The sequence below is a fragment of the Heterodontus francisci genome, chromosome 5, assembly GCF_036365525.1.
Source record: "Heterodontus francisci isolate sHetFra1 chromosome 5, sHetFra1.hap1, whole genome shotgun sequence".
Classification (NCBI taxonomy): domain Eukaryota; kingdom Metazoa; phylum Chordata; class Chondrichthyes; order Heterodontiformes; family Heterodontidae; genus Heterodontus; species Heterodontus francisci.
Genome location: NC_090375.1, coordinates 89856339 through 89881185, shown reverse-complemented (window position 1 = coordinate 89881185; position 24847 = coordinate 89856339). Strand labels below are relative to the sequence as shown.

General features: G+C 43.3%; 1 protein-coding gene across 6 annotated transcripts in view; it reads right to left on the bottom strand.

The window, feature by feature from the left end:
• Nucleotides 1–24424, bottom strand: part of LOC137369955 (protein EFR3 homolog A-like) — a 325373-nt gene extending 300949 nt beyond the window's left edge. For all 6 annotated transcript variants that reach the window (XM_068031744.1, XM_068031747.1, XM_068031748.1 and 3 more), the window contains exons 1-2: nt 24309–24424; nt 23987–24086 (exon numbers count right to left, since the gene is read on the bottom strand). Coding sequence is in view for 1 of the 6 variants with exons in the window: in XM_068031749.1 (XP_067887850.1) it covers nt 23987–23996 (10 nt within the window). In the remaining 5 variants the exon portion in view is untranslated. The remainder of the gene's footprint in view (nt 1–23986; nt 24087–24308) is intronic.
• Nucleotides 24425–24847: the final 423 nt, after the last annotated feature.

The window sequence follows — 24847 nt, the reverse complement described above, 5'->3', positions numbered from 1 at the left end:
GCTTCAGGGTGATTTGGGCAAGTTGAGTGAGTGGGCAAATGCATGGCAGATGCAGTATAATGTGGATAAATGCGAGGTTATCCACTTTGGTAGCAAAAACAGGAAGGCAGATTATCTGAATGAATATAAACTGAGAGAGGGGAATATGCAAAGAGACCTGGGTGTTCTCGTACACAAGTCGCTGAAGGTAAGCATGCAGGTCCAACAGGCAGTAAAAAAAGGCAAATGGTATGTTGGCCTTCATAGCGAGAGGATTCGAGTACAGGAGCAGGGATGTCTTGCTGCAATTATACAGGGCCTTGGTGAGGCCACACCTAGAATATTGTGTGCCGTTTTGGTCTCCTTATCTGAGGAAGGATGTTCTTGCTATAGAGGGAGTGCAGCAAAGGTTTACCAGACTGATTCCTGGGATGGCAGGACTGAAGTATGATTGAGTCGGTTAGAATTATATTTGCTGGCGTTTGGAAGAGTGAGGGGGGATCTCATAGAAACCTATAAAATTCTAACAGGACTTGACAGGGTAGATGCAGGAAGCATGTTCCCGATGGTGGGGGAGTCCAGAACCAGGGGTCATAGTCTAAGGATACGGGGTAAACCTTTCAGGACTGAAATGAGGAGAAATCTCTTCACCCAGAGAGTGGTGACCTGTGGAATTCTCTACCACAGAAAGCAGTTGAGGCCAAAACATTGAATGTTTTCAAGAAGGAGTTAGACATAGCTCTTGGGTTTAAAGGGATCCAAGGATATGGGGCGAAAGGGGGAACAGGTTACTGAATTGAACGATCAGCCATGAACATAATGAATGGCGGAGCAGGCTCGAAGGACCTATTCCTGCTCCTATTTTCTATGTTTCTAAGTTTGAGGAGAGAGTAGGGCCCATAAAAAACCAAAAAGGTAACCTATGTGTAGGGGTGGAAGATGTTGGTATTATTTTTAATGAATACTTTTTGTCTATCATTACAAAAGAGGGGGACGATAAAGATATTGTAGTTAGTTAAGGAAGAGGGGTGTGAAGTATTGGATGTGATAAACATAGGTAGAGAGGAAATATTAATGGGATTAGCATCCTTGAAAGTTGATAAATCACCAGGGCTGGATGAATTGTACCCCAAGCTGTTGAAAGAAGCAAGAGAAGAAATAGCGGACATCATTTTCCAGTCCTCACTGGATACAGGTGTGATGCCAGAGGATTGGAGGACTGCTAACATTGCACTTTTATTTAAAAGGCGAGCAAGGGATAGACCGAATAATTACAGGCCAGTCAGTCTAACCTCAGTAGTGGGCAAATTATTGGAATCTATTCTGAGAGACAGGATAAACTGTCACTTAAAAAGGCATAGATTAATCAAGGATGTTCAGTATGACTTTGTTAAGGGAAGATCTTGTCTGGCCAACTTGATCAAATTCTTTGAAGAAGTAGCAAGGAAGATAGATGAGGATAGTGCAGTTGACCTGGTCTACATGGATTTTAGTAAGACTTTTGACAAGATCTCACATGGCAGACTGGTTAAAAAATAAAATCCCATGGGATCCAGGGAAATGTAGCAGGTTTATACAAAATTGGCTCAGTGGCAGGAAACAAAGGGTAATGGTTGACGGGTGTTTTTGCAACTGGAGGGCTGTTTCCAGTGGTGTTCCACAGGGCTCAGTACTGGGTCCCCTGATTTTTGTGGTATCTTTAGCAATTTGGATGTAAATGTCAGGGCATGATCAAGAAGTTTGCAGACCACACAAAGATTGGACATGAGGTAGATAGCGAGGAGGACAGGTGTAGGAAGATATTGACAGTCTGGTCAGATGGGCTAAAAAGTGGAAAATGGAATTTAACCTGGAGGTGTGTGAGGTGGTGCACTTGGGGAGGTCAAACAAGGCAAAGGAATACATGATTAATGGGGAACTGAGAAGTGTAGAGGAAGTGAGGGATCTTGGAGTGAATATCCACAGATCCCCGACAGTAGTGGGACAGGTCGATAAGGTGATTACGAAGGCATATGGAATCCTGGAATCCTTTCCTTTATTTGCCGAGGTATAGACCAGGGAGGTTATGCTGGAACTTTATAAATTATTGATTAGGCCACAACCTGAGTACTGTGTGCAGTTCTGTTCACTTCATTACAGAAAGGATGTAATTGCACAAGAGAGGGTACAGAGGAGATTTACAAGGATGTTGCCGGGTCTGGAAAAATGCAGCTATGAGGAAAGATTGGATGAGCTGGGGTTGTTCTCCTTGGAACAGAGAAGGCTGAGGGGAGATCTGATTGAAATGTACAAAATTTAGAGGGGTTTGGATAGAGTAGAGGTGTAGAGGTGAAGGGCCTATTTAACTTGGCAGAGAGGACAGTGACTAGGGGGCATAGATTTAAAGTGACTGGTAGAAACATTAGCGGGGAGATGAGGAAAAGATGAGGAAAATATTTTCACCCAAAAGGTGGTGGGGATCTGGAACTCGCTGCCTGAAAGGGTAGTTGAGGCAGAAACCTGGAGTCTGGATATGCACCTCAAGTGCCATAATCTGCAGGGCTACAGACCAAATGCAGAAAGGTGGGATTAGAATGGGTGGATCGTTTTTCGGCTGGCACAGACAGACACGATAGGCCAAGTGGCCTCTTTCTGTGCCATAAACTTTCTATGATTCTATGTTAGGTGATCAAAAATTTGGTCAAAGAGGTACTTTATAAGGACTAACTTAGAAGAGAAGTAGAGAGACAAAGAAGTTTGGGAAGGGAATTCCAGACTTTAGGGCCTAGGCAGCTGAAGGCATGGCAGTCAATGGTGGGCAATGAAAATCAGGGATGCACACGGGGCCAAAATTGGAGGAATGCAGAAACCGCAGAGTGCTGGAGGGCTGCAAAAAGTTACAGAGTAAGAGAGGGCTTTGAAAACAAGGGCGAGTGGTTTTAAAGTGGTGTTGCCAGACCAGGAGCCAATATGCTCAGGGGTGATGGGGAACAGGTTTTGGTGCGAGTTAGGATACAAATGGCAGAGTTTTGGATAAACTCAAGTTTACAAAGGGTGCAAGGAACAAAGATAGTCCATGAAGTTGGATTAAGACAATTATGTAATGAGTCTGAGTCACCGTTTAGAACTTATCCTTCATGTCTATACTTATGTCTATAATTCTTCTAAATGTATTCAATTAAAACCCCCACACTTTTCTGTATTGCAATTGTGATCCTGTCTGCAACAGAAGACCTAAATAATTTAAAATTAACTTTATGCCATTTACTTGTATATTTAATAGAACCGGATATTTCAAATATTAATTTTCTTCTGTAAAACATTCCAATGAGCCAGTGTTCAACCAAAGTATGCATATTTATTGTGCCCAAATTAAATTTACAACAAAGAAACAAAACATAACAGTCTAGACTTAGCATCACATTTTTGGGATCTTTTTCACTATTTTTCCATAGAAAATTGAAGGACTGTCTTTTAAAGTAAAGCGTACTTGCACAAGTTATAGAAAAAAGGCATCAAAACAAAATATGGTTAATATGTTGATCAAATAGACTTTTGATGCAGTTTCCCCAAAGACTGTAATGACAGGCAATTCATTATTGATTACTGAAGCAGGCTAAACACCTCACAACCAATATGTCAAAGTCCCTAATCCAGAGTGCTGTGAAGTTATCTAGTTTAAGTCTACATTTTGGGTCATGCATATAAGATTGAAAAAGACACCAAGAAACAAATCATCAGGGTCTTTAAACAGATGTCTCTGAAGGCAAGCTTTCACCTAGCTAAAAGAGAATGCAGATGGATAGTCGCGTATTATTTTGTTCAGTCAAGCAGGATGCAAGGAATCATACCATTTTCATTATTTTTGTATTGATAAAGACAAATTGTATAGATTGAAATCAATGAGCCCACTCATCATTGTTCCTCTGTAAGATCACTTGTTGTGACATAGATCAGAAAGCTTTCTATTTCTCATCTTAATCAAGCATTCTCTCAAACAATCTTCAAAAAAGATTGGAGAAGCACAAAAGCAAATATGCAGTTCAAATCACAAGGTGGTAACACTGTTACATCCCTGGGTTATGCCATCTACAAGTAGACAGGCAAAGTGACTCAACTCCAACATGCAAGGGATGTTGGTCCCAGTTTAGTTTAGTTTAGTTTAGTTTAGAGATACAGCACTGAAACAGGCCCTTCGGCCCACCGAGTCTGTGCCGACCATCAACCACCCATTTATACTAATCCTACACTAATCCCATATTCCTATCACATCCCCACCTGTCCCTATATTTCCCTACCACCTACCTATACTAGGGGCAATTTATAATGGCCAATTAACCTATCAACCTGCAAGTCTTTGGCATGTGGGAGGAAACCGGAGCACCCGGAGTATAGAAAACAGCCCTGGCATTTAGATTGCAACAGCTTTAAAGGAAAAGTGCTCTTGAACAACAGTAGCTGACTTACTGTAAACAGATATAATCATGTTGGATTTATCCAAAAATTAGGGTATATTCAGGTGGTTTTCAACTTTGGTCATTGTAAAGAAAGCCAGGTACGATGTCGGCATACATGCTCAGTACGGTTTTAGAAAAGGTCAGCCCTTTTTTTTTAGACAAAAGCACATCAGTTAGAAGACACCTAAACTTTGATGCACAAATGCTGTTCATATTTTTGAGCACAATGCCACGCAGAAACATCTATTTATGCTTTACCCAAATCCTGACAGCAACTGTCTATTGTGACAGGAAGTCAAGGTCATCGAATCTTTATGGATCAGTGTAAACTGAAGGATTACATATTTAATATATTTTTGTCCTATGAATTCCAGAATAATCAACGTTACTAAGACAAAGATCCCCTGGACAGTACTGAACTACTACACAATTGCTTTCTTCTGCAAAGCATCTGGCATTAAAGTTCAATAATGTATCTAAAAGCTGGAATATTTTGTGCTTTACAAAGAAATATCTGACATAATAATGGTGAACATGTTCAATTTCTCTGGTCTTTGAATACACTATCATTGTGACTTCTTTCTTTTGGGCCTCCTTATCTCGAGAGACAATGGATACGCGCCTGGAGGTGGTCAGTGGTTTGTGAAGCAGCGCCTGGAGTGGCTATAAAGGCCAATTCTGGAGTGACAGGCTCTTCCACAGGTGCTGCAGAGAAATTTGTTTGTTGGGGCTGTTGCACAGTTGGCTCTCCCCTTGCGCCTCTGTCTTTTTTCCTGCCAACTACTAAGTCTCTTCGACTCGCCGCAATTTAGCCCTGTCTTTATGGCTGCCCGCCAGCTCTGGCGAATGCTGGCAACTGACTCCCACGACTTGTGATCAATGTCACATGATTTCATGTCGCGTTTGCAGACGTCTTTATAACGGAGACATGGACGGCCGGTGGGTCTGATACCAGTGGCGAGCTCGCTGTACAATGTGTCTTTGGGGATCCTGCCATCTTCCATGCGGCTCACATGGCCAAGCCATCTCAAGCGCCGCTGACTCAGTAGTGTGTATAAGCTGACTACTAAAGATCAATTCAGTCATTTTAGAAAGCAAGAAACTCATTGAATTCTCTGACCTCTACAAGGAAAACATCAAGCAGAGCAAGGACGTTTCCCTAAAATGGAAGCCTGGCAGGAAAAAGTTATGCACCCATGGGTAGAATTAAAGTAATAAATTGGGTATTACAGTAATAAATGTTTAGTTCTGAAAATTGAAGAGCTTTATTATTGCACTACAGCTTATTTCAGCACTACAGTAAGCAAGCTGAAAACATCCCAACCCTTCCAATTTAGGGAACCATTTTCTTTGGCCAGTCAACAATATTAGGGTTCACTACCAAGTCCTTTTCTGTATACTCAAAATTCATTTTAAAACTGAAAAAAAGAGTAATTACATTTATGGTAGTAGCTTGTAAATTTAAAAAATTTAAAAACTTCCAAAAAATCCTCAAATTAATGCTTTCAAATCAAAGTAATTTGTTCTTTTAACCACTAAAATGTACTCTGTTTATATTAAATAATCCAACTAAAATTGATTCAGGCACAAGAGGCTGGTCACATGGCTACAAACTGCAAGGTTTAGCTATAAAATGAACTGCTCTGTGCACTGCAGGTAGGAAATCGGACTCTAGAACATGACCTTTTCTGAACTTGGTTACATAGACACAGACATAGACATAGACATAGAAAATAGGAGTAGGCCATTCGGCCCTTCGAGCTTGCTCCATCTTTCATTATCATCCAACTCAGTAACTTATTCCCGCTTTCCCCCCCTATATCCTCTGATCCCTTTCGCCCCAAAAGCTATATCTAACATTGAAACATTTAGGTACCTGCAACTGATTTCAGAACATTTGCTAACTTGCCACAGAAATGAACAGATATGGAATTAAAAGCAAATTACAACATAGAAACAGGCCATTTATTCCAGCCAGTACATAGAGGTGTTCATCCTCCACTGAAGCAGCAGTAACGGGCCTGCCTTAGTGCCATACCTCTTTATTCTCTTACCTGTCTAGTGTATTCCTAAATGCTGACATGGTCTCTGCTTCAATCACCAAATCTGGTATTGCATTCCACAACCTTTCAGCTATGTAAAAATCTAAGTTATATCTAGACCCCTCAATAACTAGAAAGTCAGTTTCAACCTACTTAGTACAATGCCTGCATTCTTGTAAACACATCTACCAAATCACCTCACAACCTCCAATGTTCTAATAAAATCAGCTCCAATTTTTCTAAGTCTCTCTTGTATTGCATTTCCTCACCAAGCAGCATCCAACCTTCTCAATTAGAACCAGATACAAAACATCTATTCAACTCTACTGCCATGCCCTTAGTGCAATTTATAACACTGACCTGACTGCTAAATTTTATTCAGCACCCCAACATTTAGTATTTCATTCATGGCATTATAAAATTTTAAAATTAAGGAATACAATATTGAACAGTTTATGCCTTTTGCTCCAAGTTTACAGGTAGTAGCAAATGGAGAAAGTGAACACAAAATCATGTCCCTAAGTGAAGAATGTAATAATTACTGTATTATTAATCATTCCAGCAGCAATGTACTGATATCGTATTGCATTGTTTCTAACTCAACCCACCAGTTGAGATTCTGCAAAGCGCCTGAGTATATTTGCCCGGATTTTGTAATCAATGAAGCAAGAGCACTGGCTGCTGACCTCAAAGAAAACTGCTCACAAGGATCTAGCGTTTTCGGGGGTGTAGTTTAACGACAATTTAAATGCGGCACCAAGTCAAGGGGATGTCTTGGCATGGAGCAGCAGTGATGTCACAAGCAGGTAAGCAACCAAACACAATGAAGTATTCACACACAGCAAACCAGGACGTTAAAAGCACTTAATATCCTTCACTTTTAATGTAAATTCTCATAGTTTTATTTCACTATTACTGTATTAAATAGAAGCTAAAATAAAAGGTAAACAAACTTTTTAAAAAGGTTTTTTTTCATGGTAGGATTTTTAATTATGAAGAGATTTGACATTTCACAAATAAAAAGTTAGTTTTTCAAGGCCATTAAGGCTGTACAGCAGTAATTCTGAAGTGAGTACGCCATTAAAAACCCAGTTACGCCACATTCAATAAAACACAACTTTAACGGTTTATACGAGGAAACCATTAGCGTATGAATGGAAACTGTTCTCGTCAATTCAATTTATTTCTATTGATTGCAGTCTGTGCATACCTCAAAAGCTCACCATCTGGACAAGTACAGAAGTTGCCGTCAGTTGATTCTATATTTCTGTTACTCTACACATAACTTCAGTGGAGTAATATCAGCGAATGCTGACAGCCTCGCTATTACAACCACTGCAAAATCTGGGCCAATGTGTCAAATAACCACAGGGGATCACTGGAATTCAAGCCATCAAACTGATAATGGAATGGAATAGTCAGCGTACAAATACATAAAATAATGAGTATTCAGAATGCAAAAATCCAACTGTTCATAACGCGAAGTCATATTTGCTTAAATGAACTTCTGAAAAGCACCACAAAAGTAGACTGATGATGATGGCATTGCATTCTAAAATGAAATTTATAAAAGAATATTTTTTAAAATGCATCATTTCTCCTTCCCCATCCACTGATTGAGATAGTTTGAGCAGGTTTGTCCCCCTTTTCCTTCCATCTACTGGTCGAGTATCTTGAGGCAGAGAGCTGGACACAGCAACTGCCAAGCCAGTGCCATTTTTGTAGGCTGCAACCAGCAGCTAAGACATATCCAGGACTACCGAGATACATTTATTCTCCACCATCGAATAAGAAGCATCACAACCTGCCTGCACACTCTAACATAAGGCAGTTCAACTCAGGAATTGAGTCAGATTCATTACAACACAGGAGGCCATTCAGCTCGTGGAGTTCATGCCAGCTCTCTCTAGAGCAATCCAATCAGACCCTTTCCCCTGCTCTATCCCCATAGCCTTGTGAGTTTAATTCCCTCAAGTATCCATCCAATTTCCTTTTGAAAGCATTCATCATCCCTGCTTCAACCACCCTCGTAAGCAGCCAGTTCCAGGTCATTACCATTCGATGCATAAAAAAAGTTTGTCCTCACATTCCCCCCCTGCATCTCTTGCCCAAAACCTTTAATCTGTGTGCCCGAGTCTTTGTACCGTCAGCTAAGGGGAACAACTTTTCTTTGTCTACCTTATTTAACCTGTCATAATTTCATACACCTCTATCAGATCTCCCCTCAATCTCTTTTGCTTCAAGGAGCACAAGATCAACTTCCCCTATCTAACCTTGAAGCTAAAATCCCATATCCCTGGAACCATTCTGGTAAATCTCCTCTGCACCTTCACAAATGCCTTCACATTGTTCCGAAAGGATGGTGACCAGAACTGGATGCAATACTCTAGTTGTGCCCTAACCAGAGATTTATGCAGGTTCAGCATAACTTCCCAACTTTTTGTACTCAATACCTCTATTTATGAAGTCCAAGGTCCCATATGCTTTGCTAACTACTCTCTCAATATGTCCTGCCAACTTCAAAGATCTATGCACATGAACCCCCAAGTCTTTCTGTCCATCTACACTCTTTACAACTGTGCCCTGGAGTCTATATTGCCTCTCCCCTACGCCTTCTGCCAAAATGTATTGTGATTTCGAACTTGAATCTATATCGTAAATTGTCAGACTTCCTCTGAAATGAAGCCACTGCTCTTTCAAATGTCTTTAACAGAGGATGAGTGAGAGGAAAATGTGGTTTCACAAAAAGATTTATACCGACCTTGTGGAGCAAGGCTCAAGATTAAAACACTTATACATGTCCAATATCCTGGACATAATGTTTCTGCAAATGAAATATTGTGAAATTAAATTATTCTCAGTGAACCATGATTGCAGCCAGGTTTTTCTTATCTTGATTGAAGACCAGGCAGGGCACTATTCTTACGAGAAGTATATCATAGCTTTGATTTTGAAACACATCAAATCCACAATTGCATCAAAAATGATTTATCCTCCACTCAGACACAGCACAAAAATATTAAATTGTTGCTCTACTGTTCCCTTCTCCAGTGGCCAAGACTGTCTCAATGATCTGTGACTGAACTTTGGTTAAAAATGTCAAGATACCAAAAAAGTTTAGAGTAAATGGCAGCCTGGAGTGAAAAATATATTTTGATAAGGTGAAACTAAATCTCTAATTGCCTTTGAGACTAACCGGAGATAGCTCTTCCAATGGGGTGATTTTTTTTTCAATTTATTCTATGTCTTGATTTGGTGTTGAAAACAGTGCATTAAAATTTAGTTCAATCTACAAGAATTTTGTGCAGCCAACTCTCTACTACATTTACATATTAGAAGGCTTCTATTTAAAAACATGGTACTGCTCTTTATTCTCCCGAGATAAGATTTGTTACATGTATGCAAAAGCACTTTTCATAGCAATTATTTTTCCCATTTTGATTAAAAAGGAAATTGAACTTACTAAATTTAAAAGCTGAAACACATGTTAAAGAAGTATCTGCCCTAAATCTTTTTCTTCTAGAATGACTGTTTTACATAAAATGTTTTACATTTCGAAAGCTGCCGGACTTGCATATCTGCAAATACAAAGGGAAGTAAATCGGAAGGAACCTACAGTATTTTAGACATTTTATTCATCTGAATCTATCAATGCAGTCATCATGAAATACTTCCTCTCCTGAATACATTTTAAAAAAGCGCAACATGCTGACTATCTCTGCAGTTCTCTACAGTACACAAAAAATAAACAGTCTCAGTTCATTGGATTGTGCACATTTACAGCGGGTGAACCTAGGATGCATCCGATCCAGCCTGGGTGACTTTTCTGCTTTGAGCACTACCAACCTTTAAAAGTGCCTCCTCTATCTATTTGGATCCAATTTATCTAATAATAGAGATGTAAAATACTCATTTACTACCTCAGCAATGCCCTTACCCTCCATAAGGTGATCACCTTTATTTGTCCCCAATAGGCCCTACCCTTCCTTTGACTAGCCTTTTACTACTGTATTTATAAAAGACTGATGTTCCTTTTTTTAAAAAGGCGCCCACTAATCTATTCTCGTACACTCTGTTTATTTCCTTTTTCAGCACTCCCCTGTACTTGCTTTATTCAGCTTGGTTCCTTACTGTATTGAGCCTCATGTTGAAACAGAAAAAGGCTCATGACTTCTTCCTTTTTTTCTTCTTTTGGCCTCCTTGTCTCGAGAGACAATGGGTAAGCGCCTGGAGGTGGTCAGTGGTTTGTGAAGCAGCGCCTGGAGTGGCTATAAAGGCCAATTCTAGAGTGACAGGCTCTTCCACAGGTGCTGCAGATAAAATTGGTTGTCGGGGCTGTTACACAGTTGGTTCTCTCCTTGCGCTTCTGTCTTTTTTCCTGCCAACTGCTAAGCCTCTTCGACTCGCCACACTTTAGCCCCGCCTTTATGGTTGCCCGCCAGCTCTGGCAATCGCTGGCAACTGACTCCCACGACTTGTGATCAATGTCACAGGACATCATAAAAGCAAAATACTGCGGATGCTGGAAATCTGAAACAAAAACAAGAAATGCTGGATTCACTCAGCAGGTCTGGCAGCATCTGTAGAAAGAGAAGCAGAGTTAACGTTTCGGGTCAGTGACCCTTCTTCGGAACTGACAAATATTAGAAAAGTCACAGATTATAAACAAGTGAGGTGGGGGTTGGGCAAGAGATAACAAAGGAGAAGGTGCAGAATCTGCACCTTCTCCTTTGTTATCTCTTGCCCAACCCCCACCTCACTTGTTTATAATCTGTGACTTTTCTAATATTTGTCAGTTCCGAAGAAGGGTCACTGACCCGAAACGTTAACTCTGCTTCTCTTTCTACAGATGCTGCCAGACCTGCTGAGTGAATCCAGCATTTCTTGTTTTTGTCACAGGACATCATGTTGCGTTTGCAGACGTCTTTAAAGCGGAGACATGGACGGCCAGTGGGTCTGATACCAGTGGCGAGCTCGCTGTACAATGTGTCCTTGGGGATCCTGCCATCTTCAATGCGGCTCACATGGCCAAGCCATCTCAAGCGCTGCTGACTCAGTAGTGTGTATATGCTGGGGATGTTGGCCGCCTCGAGGACTTCTGTGTTGGAGATACGGTCCTGCCACCTGATGCCAAGGATTCTCCGGAGGCAGCGAAGATGGAATGAATTGAGACGTCGCTCTTGGCTGACATACGTTGCCCAGGCCTCGCTGCCGTAGAGCAAGGTACTGAGGACACAGGCTTGATACACTCGGACTTTTGTGTTCCATGTCAGCGCGCCATTTTCCCACACTCTCTTGGCCAGTCTGAACGTAGCAGAGGAAGCCTTTCCCATGCGCTTGTTTAATTCTGCATCGAGAGACAGGTTACTGGCGATAGTTGAGCCTAGGCAGGTGAACTCTTGAACCACTTACAGAGTGTGGTCGCCGATATTGATGGATGGGGCATTTCTGATGTCCTGTCCCATGATGTTCGTTTTCTTGAGGCTGATGGTTAGGCCAAATTCATTACAGGCAGCCGCAAACCTGTCGATGAGTCTCTGCAGACACTCCTCTGTGGGAGATGTTAATGCAGCAACGTCAGCAAAGAGGAGTTCCCTGATGAGTACTTTGATCTTCGCTTTTAGACGGGAAAGGTTGAACAACCTGCCACCTGATCTTGTGTGGAGGAAAATTCCTTCTTCTGAAGACTTGAACGCATGTGAGAGCAGCAGGGAGAAGAAGATCCCAAACAGTGTAGGTGCGAGAACACAGCCCTGTTTCACTCCACCCAGGATTGGAAAGGGGTCTGATGAGGCACCGCTATGCTGAATTGTGTCTTTCATATTGTCATGGAATGAGGTGATGATACTTAGTAGCTTTGGTGGGCATCCAATCTTTTCCAGTAGTTTGAAGAGACCACGTCTGCTGACGAGGTCAAAGGCTTTGGTGAGATCAATGAAAGTAACGTAGAGGGGCATCTGTTGTTCACGGCATTTCTCCTGTAGCTGGCGAAGGGAGAACAGCAGGTCAATGGTGGATCTCTCTGCTCGAAAGCCACACTTTGCCTCAGGATAGACACAGTCAGCCAGCTTCTGGAGCCTGTTTAAAGCGACACGAGCGAAGACGTTCCCCACTATGCTGAGCAGGGAGATTCCACGGTAGTTGTTGCAGTCACCGCGGTCACCCTTGTTCTTAGAGGGTGATGATATTGGCATTGCGCATGTCCTGTGGTGCTGCTCCCTCGTCCCAGCACAGGCAAAGCAGTTCGTGCAGTGCTGAAAGTATAGCAGGCTTGGCACTCTTGATGATTTCAGGGGTAATGCCGTCCTTCCCAGAGGCTTTTCCGCTGGCTAGACAATCAATGGCATCACTGAGTTCCGATTTTGTTTGGCTGCACGTCCAGCTCATCCATGTCTGGCAGAGACTGGGCTGCATTGAGGGCGGTCTTAATGACAACATTTTCCCTGGAGTGCAGTTCTAGGTACTGTTCCACCCAGTGGTCCATTTTCTTGCGTGGGTCAGTGATTGTGTCCCCCGATTTAGATTTGAGGGGGGCGATCTTCTTGATGGTTGGCCCAAAAGCTCTCTTAATGCCATCATACATTCCTCTGATATTTCCTGTGTCAGAGGCCAGCTGAATATGACTGCATAGGTGTTGCCAGTAGTCATTTGCGCAGCGCCTGGCTGTTCTTGATGCAGCGCTTCTGGCAGCTTTAAGTGTTACGGATGTTAACTCGCTGGGGGCTTTCTTGTAGTTCAGCAGTGCAATGCGCTTAGCGGCTATGACAGGTTCTTCAATGTGAGATTGAAACCAGTCTGCATTCCGCTTCACACGATTGCCATAGGTGGTCATTGCCGAGTCATAGATGGCGTCTCTGATGTAGGCCCACTCGGTCCCTGCATCCCCTGTGGGAGTGTTTTGGAGGGCTTTTTCAAGTGAATTTAGAAACTTACATAACAGCTGTGGATGAGAAATTCTGCTAGTGTTGATGCGCGGGTGGCCCTTCTGCTTGGAGTGATGCAGCTTCTTTGGTTTGAGGCTAACCTTGCTGCATACCAGGGAGTGGTCGCTGTCGCAGTCCGCACTGTGGAAGCTGCATGTGATTTGAACGCTGTTTAAAGAGGCTCGCCCTGTGACAATGAGGTCCAGCTGGCGCCAACGACGTGATCTTGGGTGCCTCCAAGAAACCTGATGACAGGGTTTAGTGTGAAAGAACGAGTTGGTGATGCAGAGGTTATGATAGGTACACAACTCAAGCAGTCTCTGTCCATTCTCATTCATCCTTCCAATGCCATAGCGCCCAAGGCAGGAGGGCCATGAGTCATGGTCGGCCCCAACCCTGGCATTAAAGTCCCCCAGCAGGAATAGGTGTTCGGTGTTGGGGATGCTACTAATGATATTATGGAGTTCCTCACAGAACTGGTCTTTAGCTTCAGGTGACAAGCAGAGTGTTGGAGCATAGATGCTGAGTAGGTTCACTAGACCAGAGGCGGTGAACAGTCGGATGGACAGTATGCGTTCCGAGCCATTTGAGGGAGGCTCTATCATGCTGAGCAAAGAGTTTCTGATGGCGAAGCCCACTCCGTGCTGTCTTGGTTCTTCAGGATCCCTACCTTGCCAGAAGGTGTAGTCTTGCTCTCTTAGAGATCCGCTCACAGGGAGGCGTGTCTCCTGAAGTGCTGCAATGTCCACATGGAGTCTACTGAGCTCCTTGTTCATGATGGCGGTCTTCCGAGAATCGTTGATTTGTGTAAAGTCTTCTGACAGGCTATACCAAAAAAAAGGTAGTCTCCTTTTCTCTATTATTTGATGCAGTCAAGAGGGTGACCCTGGGAGTCAACAATGACTCCGATCCCCTTGAGGTCTCATGGCATCAGACCAAACATGGACAAAGAAACCTACTTGGGCTCGAACCCACCAACCTACCTGTTACAGATGCATATGTCTATTGCAGTACAGGTGGGAGTGACCAGTGCACAATCCTTATGGAGATGAAGTACTATCTTCACACTGAGGATGCTCTTCTTTGTAATGTGTAGCATTACCATTGTGCTAAATGGGATAGATTTAGAACAGATCTAGCAGCTCAAAACTGTGCATCCATGAGTGTCATGTACCTGATGGCCCAGTATTTCACTCACTCTACTGTTACCAACAAGCCAGGTAACCAACCCTGGTTCTACGAGGATTGTAGAATAGCACACTTGTCGCAGCACCAGGCATTACCTGAAAAATAGGTATGGCAGACCAGTGTGGATGATGCCAGTTGGCTGCAACAGGACATAGGCTGGCAGAATGGGCAGACAAGTGACAGATGGAATTTAGTAGAGAAGGGTGAGATGGGGCATTTTGGCAGAAGGGGCAGGGAGAGGCAATATCGACTATATGGCGCAGTTCTAAAGAATGTGCAGGGACAGAGGCACCTGAGGGTTCATGTGCATAGATCTTTGAAGGTGGCAGGACATATTGAGAGAGTACCTGACAAAGCATACGGGCTCTCGGACTTCATAAATAGAAGTATTGAGTACAAAAGCAGGGAAGTTGTGCTGAACCTGTATAAAGTTCTGGTTAGGCCACAACTAGAGTATTGCATCTAGTTCTGGTCACCACACTTCAGCGGAGGCGATGTGAGGGTCTTTGACAAGATGCAGAGGAAATTTACCAGAATGGTTCCAGGGATGAGGGATCTTAGTTAAAAGGTTAGATTGGAGAAGTTGGCCTTGTTCTCCTTGAAGCAAAGGAGATTGAGGGGAAATTTGACAGACGTGTACAAGATTATGACAGGTTTATATAAAGTAGATAAAGAAAAGTTGTTCCCATTAGCTGATGGTACAAGGACTAGGGGACACAATTGTAAGGTTTTGGGCAAGAGATGCAAGGGGAATACGCAGTGAGTGGTAATGACCTGGAACTCGTTGCCTACAAAAGTGGTGAAAGCGAAGATGAACGACTTCAAAAGGCAATCGGATGGGCACTTGAGGGAACTAAACTTGCAGGGCTAAGAGGATAGAGCGGGGAAATGGGACTGATTAGACTGCTCTCGAGAGACCTGGTATGAATAAGATGGGCTGAATGGCCTCCTTCTGTGCCATAGTGACTCTATGACCTGACGAAGCTACAACACAGGACTACATGCATGCTAAACAGTGAAAGCCAAGCGATCCCAAAACCAATGGATCAAATCAAAGCTCTGTTGTTCTGACACATCTCAGGAGAGGAATCCATGAACAACCCCAACCTCAACAATGACTTGATTGCCTCAGTCTTGTCTTTTGCAATCACAACTATCTTCAGCCAGAATTGCTGAGTGGATGATTCATTATGGCCTCCTCCTGAGGTCCTCACCATCACAGATGCCATTCTTAGAACATAGAACAAAATACAGCACACAAGGAGGCCACTCAGCCCATCGTGTTCGGCCAAATAAGCTATCTACCCAAACCAATCCCACCTTCCAGCACCTGGTCCATAGCCCCGCAGGTTACAGAACCTTAGGTGCATGCCCAGGTATCTTTTAAAAGAATTGAGGGTCTCTGCCTCCACCACTGATCCTGGCAGTGAATTCCGGACACCCACCACCCTCTGGGTGAAAAGGTTTCTCATGTCCCATCTAATCCTTCTATCAATCACCTATAATCTGTGTCCCCGGTAACTGACCTCCCCACCAGGGGTAGCAGGTCCTTTCTGCCTGCTCTATCCAAGCCCCTCATAATTTTGTACGCCTCTTTCAAGTAACCCCTCAGCCTCCTCAATTCAGCCAATTCGATTCACTCCATGTGGTATCATGAAACAGCTGAGCGTACCGGATACAAAGGCTACAAGCCTCGACACAATGCCAGCTGCAATGCTGAAGATTTGTGCGCCAGACCTAGCGATGCCTCTAGCCAAGCTGTGACATCTACCCTACAAAGTGAAAAATTGTCCAGATATGTCCTGCCCACAAAAAGCATGACAAATCTAATCCAGCCATTAACGATCCCATCAACCTGCTCTCAGTCACCAACAAGTGGAGGGAAGGTGTTGTCGAGTGTGCTATCAAGCAGCAGTTACTCATCAATAACCCGTTTACTGATGCTCAGTTTGGGTTCCATTAGGACCAGTCAGCTCTTTACCTCATTACAGCCTTGGTCCAAACATGGACTAAAGAGCAGAATTCCAGAGGCGAGGCAAAAGTGATAGCTCTCGACATCAAGGCAGCACTTGAACAAGTGTAGCACTAAGGAGCCCTAGTAAAATTTAAGTCTATGGGGATTGGGGAGGGAAGTGGGGGGTGGGGGCTGGGGGAAGCCCTATACTGGCTGGAATCATGCCTGGCATGAAAGATGATGATTGTAGTTGGTGGAAGCAAATCATCTCAGCCCAGGATATTGATGCAGGAGCTCCTCAGGGCAGTGTCCTAGACCCAAACATTTTCATTTGCTTCAATGACCTATCTGCCAAAAGTGGGGATGTCCATTGACAATTGCAGAGTGTTCAGTTCCATTCCTAATTTCTCAGATAATGAAGCAGTCTGTGTCTGCATGCAGCATGGTCTGGACAACATCCAGGCTTGGACTAAGTGGTAAGTAACATACATGGCACACAAGTTCCAGATAATGACCATCTCCAGAAAGAGAGTATCTCACCACCGCCTCGTGACATTCAACAGCAGTACAATCTTCAAATACCCCACCATCAACATCCTGATGGTCACTATTGATCACAGACTTAACTGGACCAGCTACATAAACATTATGGTTACAGGATCAGAGACTGGGTATTCTGCAGTGAGTGGCTCACCTCCCCAACTCTCCAAAACCTTTCCACTATATACAAGGCACAAGTCAACAGTGTGATTGAATATTCTCCCCTTGCCTGGATGAGTACAGCTCCAGCACTCAAGATGTTTGACACCATCCAAGACAAAGCAACCCACTGAATCGGCATTCAAACCAGCACCTTAAACATTCACTCCCTTCACCACTGGCACAACTGTAGATGGCTTCTTAGACAGCACCTCCCAAACTAGCAACATCTACCACTTAGAAGGACAAGGTCAGCTCCCAAGCATATGAATCAAATGTCATCTCAAATATTTTGGGATAGAGTACAAGTTATGAAAGAAAACCTGTAATTTGCATATCATGGGCATTCACCATCTCCCCAAAGGCCAATTGTATAGATTGAACATGAGCTCACTGAAATAATGTTTTCACAGAGCAGTTTTGAAACTACCCAACCTTCGAGCACAAGACATATCCTCTGATTTCCACTATTCTGGATAAGATGAAAGTCATCATGGTCTGTTATAAAGATCCTTTAGAATCCTAAAAACAGCCATCCTACCACCTCTCAACCTTCTCTTTTCCAAAGACAGCATGCCCAATTTACATGATTGCTCCTTATTATCTAATTCCTTCATCCATATCATTCTGGTTACTATCTACCATATCCTTTCAATAGCTACAATATTTTTGTACTGTGACAAACATAACTGTACAGTCTTCAATGTAGTTGTAATGATTTATAAAACTGCAGGATTACCTCATTTTGGCGCAATATTTACCTTTTAATACATCCCAACATCTGATTTGCTTGACTCACTGCCACTGGGTATTGCTGCAATAGCTTCAAGTTTTCCCTCATTCAGAAATCCCCAAATTTCCCAAGTCTCTGGTGAAAAGTCATTGACCTGAAAAGTTATCTTTTCTCTCCACGGATGCTGCCTGACCTGAAGAGTGTTAGCAGTATTTTCTGGTTTCATTCCTCCAAGATCTCATTCATTTTCCATGCACATTATTTCCTCTCCATTGAAGAGATGTTCCCTTCCAAAACTTTTTGTTAGCATGTGACGTACTTGGCATTTCATCTGCCATTTGTTATTCAAATCCTTCCATAGTTTGCGATGTTCAGTTTTGGAGACTACCACTTTCATTAGCTATGTAGGATCTGAAAATTTAGCCCTTGTGCTTGTAACTCCTAGCTCCAAATTATTTATGAAAATGTTAAAAAAAAAGGACCTAAAACCAAGCCCTATGGGACCCCACAGGTAACATTCCCTGTACTCTCTGGATTTTATTAGTCAATTATGTAACCATTGTAAAATATTTTCTGGGTTACACTTTATTTTCAGATAGACTGTAAAGACCTTATAGAAATTCAAGTGCAGCACATCCAATCACTGCCCATCAAAGGGCGGCACAGTGGCGCAGTGGTTAGCACCGCAGCCTCACAGCTCCAGCGACCCGGGTTCAATTCTGGGTACTGCCTGTGTGGAGTTTGCAAGTTCTCCCTGTGTCTGCGTGGGTTCCCTCCGGGTGCTCTGGTTTCCTCCCACATGCCAAAGACTTGCAGGTTGATAGGTAAATTGGCCATTATAAATTGCCCCTGGTATAGGTAGGTGGTAGGGAAATATAGGGACAGGTGGGGATGTGGTAGGAATATGGAATTAATGTAGGATTAGTATAAATGGGTGGTTGATGGTCGGCACAGACTCGGTGGGCCGAAGAGCCTGTTTCAGTGCTGTATCTTTTCAAAAAAAAACTCTGTTGTCACAACCTCAAAGAAAAACTAAGTTACATTGACAGGGCCTACCTTCATGTACCAAACTAGATATCCTTTAATGATTTTATTTCTATCCTCCAAACATACGAATTAGGAGCAGGTGTAAGCCACTTGGTCCCTCGAGCCTGCTCCGCCATTCAATAAGATCATGGCTGATCTGATTGTAACCTCAACTCCACATTCTTGCCTACCCAGATAACCTTTCACCCCTTGCTTATCAAGAATCTATTTACCTCTGCCTTCATGTCCTTTCCACATCCACCTTGTCAAGATCCCTCAGGATCTTATATGTTTCAATCAAGTCGCCTCTTACTCTTCTAAACTCCAGCAGATACAAACCTAGCCTGTCCAACCTCCACTTATAAGACAAGCTGCCCATTCCAGATATTAGTCTAGTAAACCTTCTCTGAAATGCTCCTAATTCGTATGTTTGTATGCTCCTTAACCTACCTCTTTGACCAAGCTTTTGGTCATCAGACCCAATATCTTATGTGGCTCAGTGTCACATTTTGTTCGATAATGCTCCTGTGAAATGCTTTGGGACATTTAATTACATTAAAGGTGCCATACAAATACAAGTTGTTGTTGACGGTATTGAGCCTCTCTCACCTTACCTACAAACATCGAACAGTAAGGCTTCAAGTGATGACCTTGTGAAAGCACCATCTTTCATTTCTGGTATCCAGTATCAGAATAAGGTCAAATATATCAGTTAGATGCAGAGTAATCCTTCTTCTAGAAAAGCACTTTACTGCATCAGTTTCACATGTATTCACGTCCCACACCAACATTTCATGCTCTTTTCTAAGCAAGACTGACAATTTAGTGTTTTTTATTATTAAAAGTGCGTGTTATATATAAACATATTTATATACATAGAGATATGTCGAAGCTTTTCGTCCTGCACTCAAGACAATCTGGAAGAATAACAATGTAAGGGAAAACAACTTTATACTGTAGGAGTGTGCTGATTGGTTGGCAAGTGGACTCTGATTGGTAGAGGCGTTGTCATGGAGTATGCACCAGTTTATGGTGACTGACAGTTAACTGCCAAGCTTTGTTTGAAATTTAACCTAGGCAGCTGGACTCTGATTGGTCAAGGCATTGCACTGAGGAATGAGCCAGCGAATGGCTGTCACTTATTTTGTTTAGCTGAAACAGACGCAACGTTTGTAGATGTTCTTTCTGTCTGCAAAGAACAGGGCCCTGTGTATTAATATATGTAGCTTCTAGTACGTGCAAATGCGCTACACTGCAAGCCCGACTGACAATCTTAAATTGGTTGTCAGCGTAATTGTTAACACACTGAGGATTATTTAGCAAATATTGTCCAGTCGCGGAATCAGATCTAATGTTGGACACCGTGTTTTGAGTTTTGCAAGCACGGGCTGGTTGAGTACAGCCTGTACCTTGCCCATTGCAAACAGCGGAAGGGACATGTTTGATACGATCCGCCTATGTACCTAGCATCACATTGGCATTGAAATTCATATATCACATTAATCATTTGCGTGATAGGCAGGACGTCTTTTTGGCTCGATGGCAGCATCCTGTTGGTGGCGAACACCACATGTGTTGCTACTGCATCGTAGCAGCGTGAAACAGCTAGCTTCACCTGTTGCTCAAATTTTTGGGATACATTATCCTTCCAGGGTAACTTGAGGTAGACCGGGCACTTTTCAGGGTTGAAAATGACAGTCTTATGCCCATTCATAGGTTTGCACGATATACAGCGAGAAATGATCTGATCAGAGCAGCCACTGTCAAGCAGGATGTATTTATTTAATTTGTCCTATTTCAGCATCATGCTTGCATGGTAAGCAAATGGCTTGGGCCCTATTTACAAGGTTGCCAATAAGGCCAATCTCATAGCGTGTGGAACTGTAAGAATCCCATCGCATGTACTGACCAGTGAAGGTAGTTTTGCGGTAGACCATGGTAAAGAACCCCTTAGCAGATTTCTCAACTAGCACCCCAAGGAAAGGGAGCTCATTTGACTGCTCCATTTCAAAAGGTGAATCTGAGCACAGGATGAAGCCCATTAAGACGTGCAAGGAAATTATTACATGCAGCTGCGGATTCAAATATAGCAAACATATCAACTACATAGAGGAAATTTGTTTTTATTCATTCATGGGATGTGGGCGATGCTGGCCAGGCCAGCATTTATTACCCATCCCTAATTGCCCTTGAGAAGGTGGTGGTGAGCTGCCTTCTTGAACCGCTGCAGTCCATTTGGGGTAGGTATACCCACAGTGCTCTTAGGAAGGGAGTTCCAGGATATTGGCCCAGCGACAGTGAAGGAACGGCGATATAGTTCCAAGTCAGGATGGTGTGTGACTTGGCTTGCAGGTGGTGGTGTTCCCATGTATTTGCTGCCCTTGTCCTTCTAGTTGGTAGAGGTCGCAGGTTTGGAAGGTGTTGTCTAAGGAGCCTTGGTGCATTGCTGCAATGCATCTTGTAGATGGTACACACTGCTGCCACTGTGCATCGGTGGTGGAGGGAGTGAAAGTTTGTAGATGGGGTGCCAATCAAGCGGGCTGCTTTATCCTGGATGGTGTCGAGCTTCTTGAGTGTTGTTGGAGCTGCACCCATCCAGGCAAGTGGAGAGTATTCTATCACACTCCTGACTTGTGCCTTGTAGATGGTGGACAGGCTTTGGGGAGTCAGGGGGCGAGTTACTCACCACAGGATTCCTAGCCTCTGACCTTCTCTTGTAGCCATGGTATTTACATGGCTACTGCAGTTCAGTTTCTGGTCAATGGTAACCCCTAGGATGTTGATCGTGGGGGATTCAGCGATGGTAATGCTGTTGAATGTCAAGGGGAGATGGTTAGATTCTCTCTTGTTGGAGATGGTCATTGCCTGGCACTTGTGTGGTGCGAATGTTACTTGCCACTTATCAGCCCAAGCCTGGATATTGTCCAGGTCTTGCTGGATTTCTACACGGACTACTTCAGTATCCGAGGAGTCACGAATGGTGCTGAACATTGTGCAATCATCCGCGAACATCCCCACTTCTGACCTTATGATTGAAGGAAGGTCATTAATGAAGCAAAATATGCAAGAGGTAGGAGGTTAGCTGTCATCCCCTAAAAGACATGTTTCTCATAGAATCCAACGAAGATGTTTGCAAGAGCTGGGCCCAGAAGGGATCCCCTAACAACACCATCTATTTGGGCATATATGGTGTCATTAAAACAGAACTCAACTGCGCGAGTTGCCGAGTTCATAAGTTCAATGAACATTGATTCACACAATGGTGGCGGGTCTAGATCGCCATGAAATAGTGCTGCAGCACAAATATCTATGGCTTCCATAAGTGGTACATTGGTGAATAGGGTAGCAATGTCAAATGAGCACATGGACACTGTATTGCTATCAATCTGCAAGTCCCGTATGGTCTTCGCAAATATGAAGGAATCCTTCACCGTCTATTTGGAGAACTTGCTCAAAACTGGTTGTAACAATTCAGCCAACCATTTGGCCAATTCATGTTGTGCAGAACTTGTCATAGATAAGATAGAGTGTAGAGTGGCAAAGTTATGAGTGGCATGGACAGAGTGGATAGTCAGAAGTTTTTTCCCAGGGTGGAAGAGTCAGTTATTAGGGGACATAGGTTTAAGGTGCGAGGGGCAAAGTTTAGAGGGGATGTGCGAGGCAAGTTCTTTACACAGAAGGTGGTGAGTGCCTGGATCTTGCTGCCGGGGGAGGTGGTGGAAGCAGGTACGATAGCGACGTTTAAGAGGAATCTTGACAAATACATGAATGAGATGGGAATAGAGGGAGACGGTCACGGAAGTGCAGAAGGTTTTAGTTTAGGCAGGCATTAAGATCGGCGCAGGCTTGGAGGGCTGAATGGCCTGTTCCTGTGCTGTACTGTTCTTTGTTCTTCGAGGGACATCACTTTTGTGCGTCTTGGATAGCCCATACATACATGGAAGCAGTGAGCTGCGAGGACAAACCCCGTCATATATATCACCCGGCAGCTTATTGCTCTTGCACAAGTCCAGCAAGCGTTTTTTTTTTAAGCTTACTTTCAAGCAAGGCTGTCCGTTCATGTTGAGCGGCAGGTCCAATGGATATGAATTTGGACCCATCATTAAGAATGGCGTGCATTTTGTTGATATATTAACGCTTATTAAGGATGAATATCCCCGTCATTTTGTCAGGTTTACTGGTGTGTATGTCCGGGTTGGTCTGAAGGCCTCGCAACGCTGTCAGACATTCACGTTGTATGTGGAAATCAGACAGCTATTCGCTGGTTCATTCCTCAGGGCAATGTCCTGAACAATCAGAGTCAAGCTGCCTGGTTTAAATGTCAAACAAAGCTTGCCAGTTAACTGTCAGTCACCATAAACTGGTGCATTCTCCATGGCAATGCCTCTACCAATCAGAGTTCACTTGTCAACCAATCAGCACTCTCTTCTCATACAGTATAAAGATGTTATTTTTCCTTACACTGGCATTCTTGCAGATTGTCCTGATGAGTGCAAGACGAAAAGCTTCGACATGTCTCTATTTTCAGCAATACTCAAGTTCTATACTACCAAACGACCATATTATTTATAATATATATAAAATATGAAAATATATATACGATATTTTAAAAATGAAATAAATGCTCTTGTAGTTTTCAATCCTACTGAATTTACATTATTTCAATGAGGTTGCAAGAACACTAATCACCAAGGAGAGAAGCAAAGACAAATTATCCCATCAACTCAAAAGTATACATTACAAACAAAGCAAAATGTTGTTCAGGCTGTGATCTTGCTTCACATGAAGCACTCGAATTTTTAAAAATACACACACACTTTCAGTTGAGAGCGGCCTCAAACAACAGTGTAGCAGGTTAGGCAACCTAGCAAATTATCCAACCTCCTTAAGATTTGAACACACTCCAATCGTCTGTCATTCACGAAAAAGTAACACCAGGGGTATGCAGAGCTGTTTAAATACTTGACCCGTGTACCGGACAGTGTTGCAGCTACTCTTGCCTTTACCTGCAGTCATCCTCGGCGCTTGCAATTCTGCACCTCTGCTGCTGACCAGCTTTCACCGAGGAGATTTAGTTCATGGGTTCCTAATACGTCGTTTCATTACCTGCAACCCAAAGAGACAAATACCAATAAGAAGCAGCAACATCTGACGGAACGCCCTTGCAGTCGTGTCACTGACTCTCCCCGGATTGTGGGGAACGAATCCCATAAACAGGACAGTCCGAGGCTGCCTCGCACTTGCCTCTCAGCCAGGGCCTCTCACCACAACCAACCCGGAATAGAATCTCTGCCTGTCATCCTCCCAGGTTCCCCAGGCCCCCGGTACCTGCTGACCCCGAGACGACTCCTTTGCCTTAACTTCGTCTCCATTTCAAAACATTCCGGTGAAGCTCTCGGAACGATGGCGAAACACTTCCGGCAATGCAAGCGGGACTTCCTGTTTCCATCACAAAAGGGCGGAGCCGAGGCTGAGTGGCAGGGGAGGTATCAGGTCACTGGTCTCTTGTCAAAGTTCGAGCATCCACTTTTTATTTCATGAGTTCCTAGTTTCTTTAGAAGTCTCCCATGAGACTATTTCTTGTTTGAAGAAAATGAAGGGAAAGTCTGTAAACTGTTTCCCTATGAGAATTCCAAAATTCTATAGTTTATTTATTGGAGGAGGGACAGCAGACAACCCAGGAAGACAGGCTGTAATAATACAGGAGATCTAGGCCCTGCTACTGATATCCATTTACCAGGATGTATATAAATAAAAGCAAAATACTGCAGATGCTGGAAATCTGAAATAAAAACAAGAAATGCTGGAAATACTCAGCAGGTCTGGCAGCATCTGTGGAGAGAGAAGCAAAGTTAACGTTTCAGGTC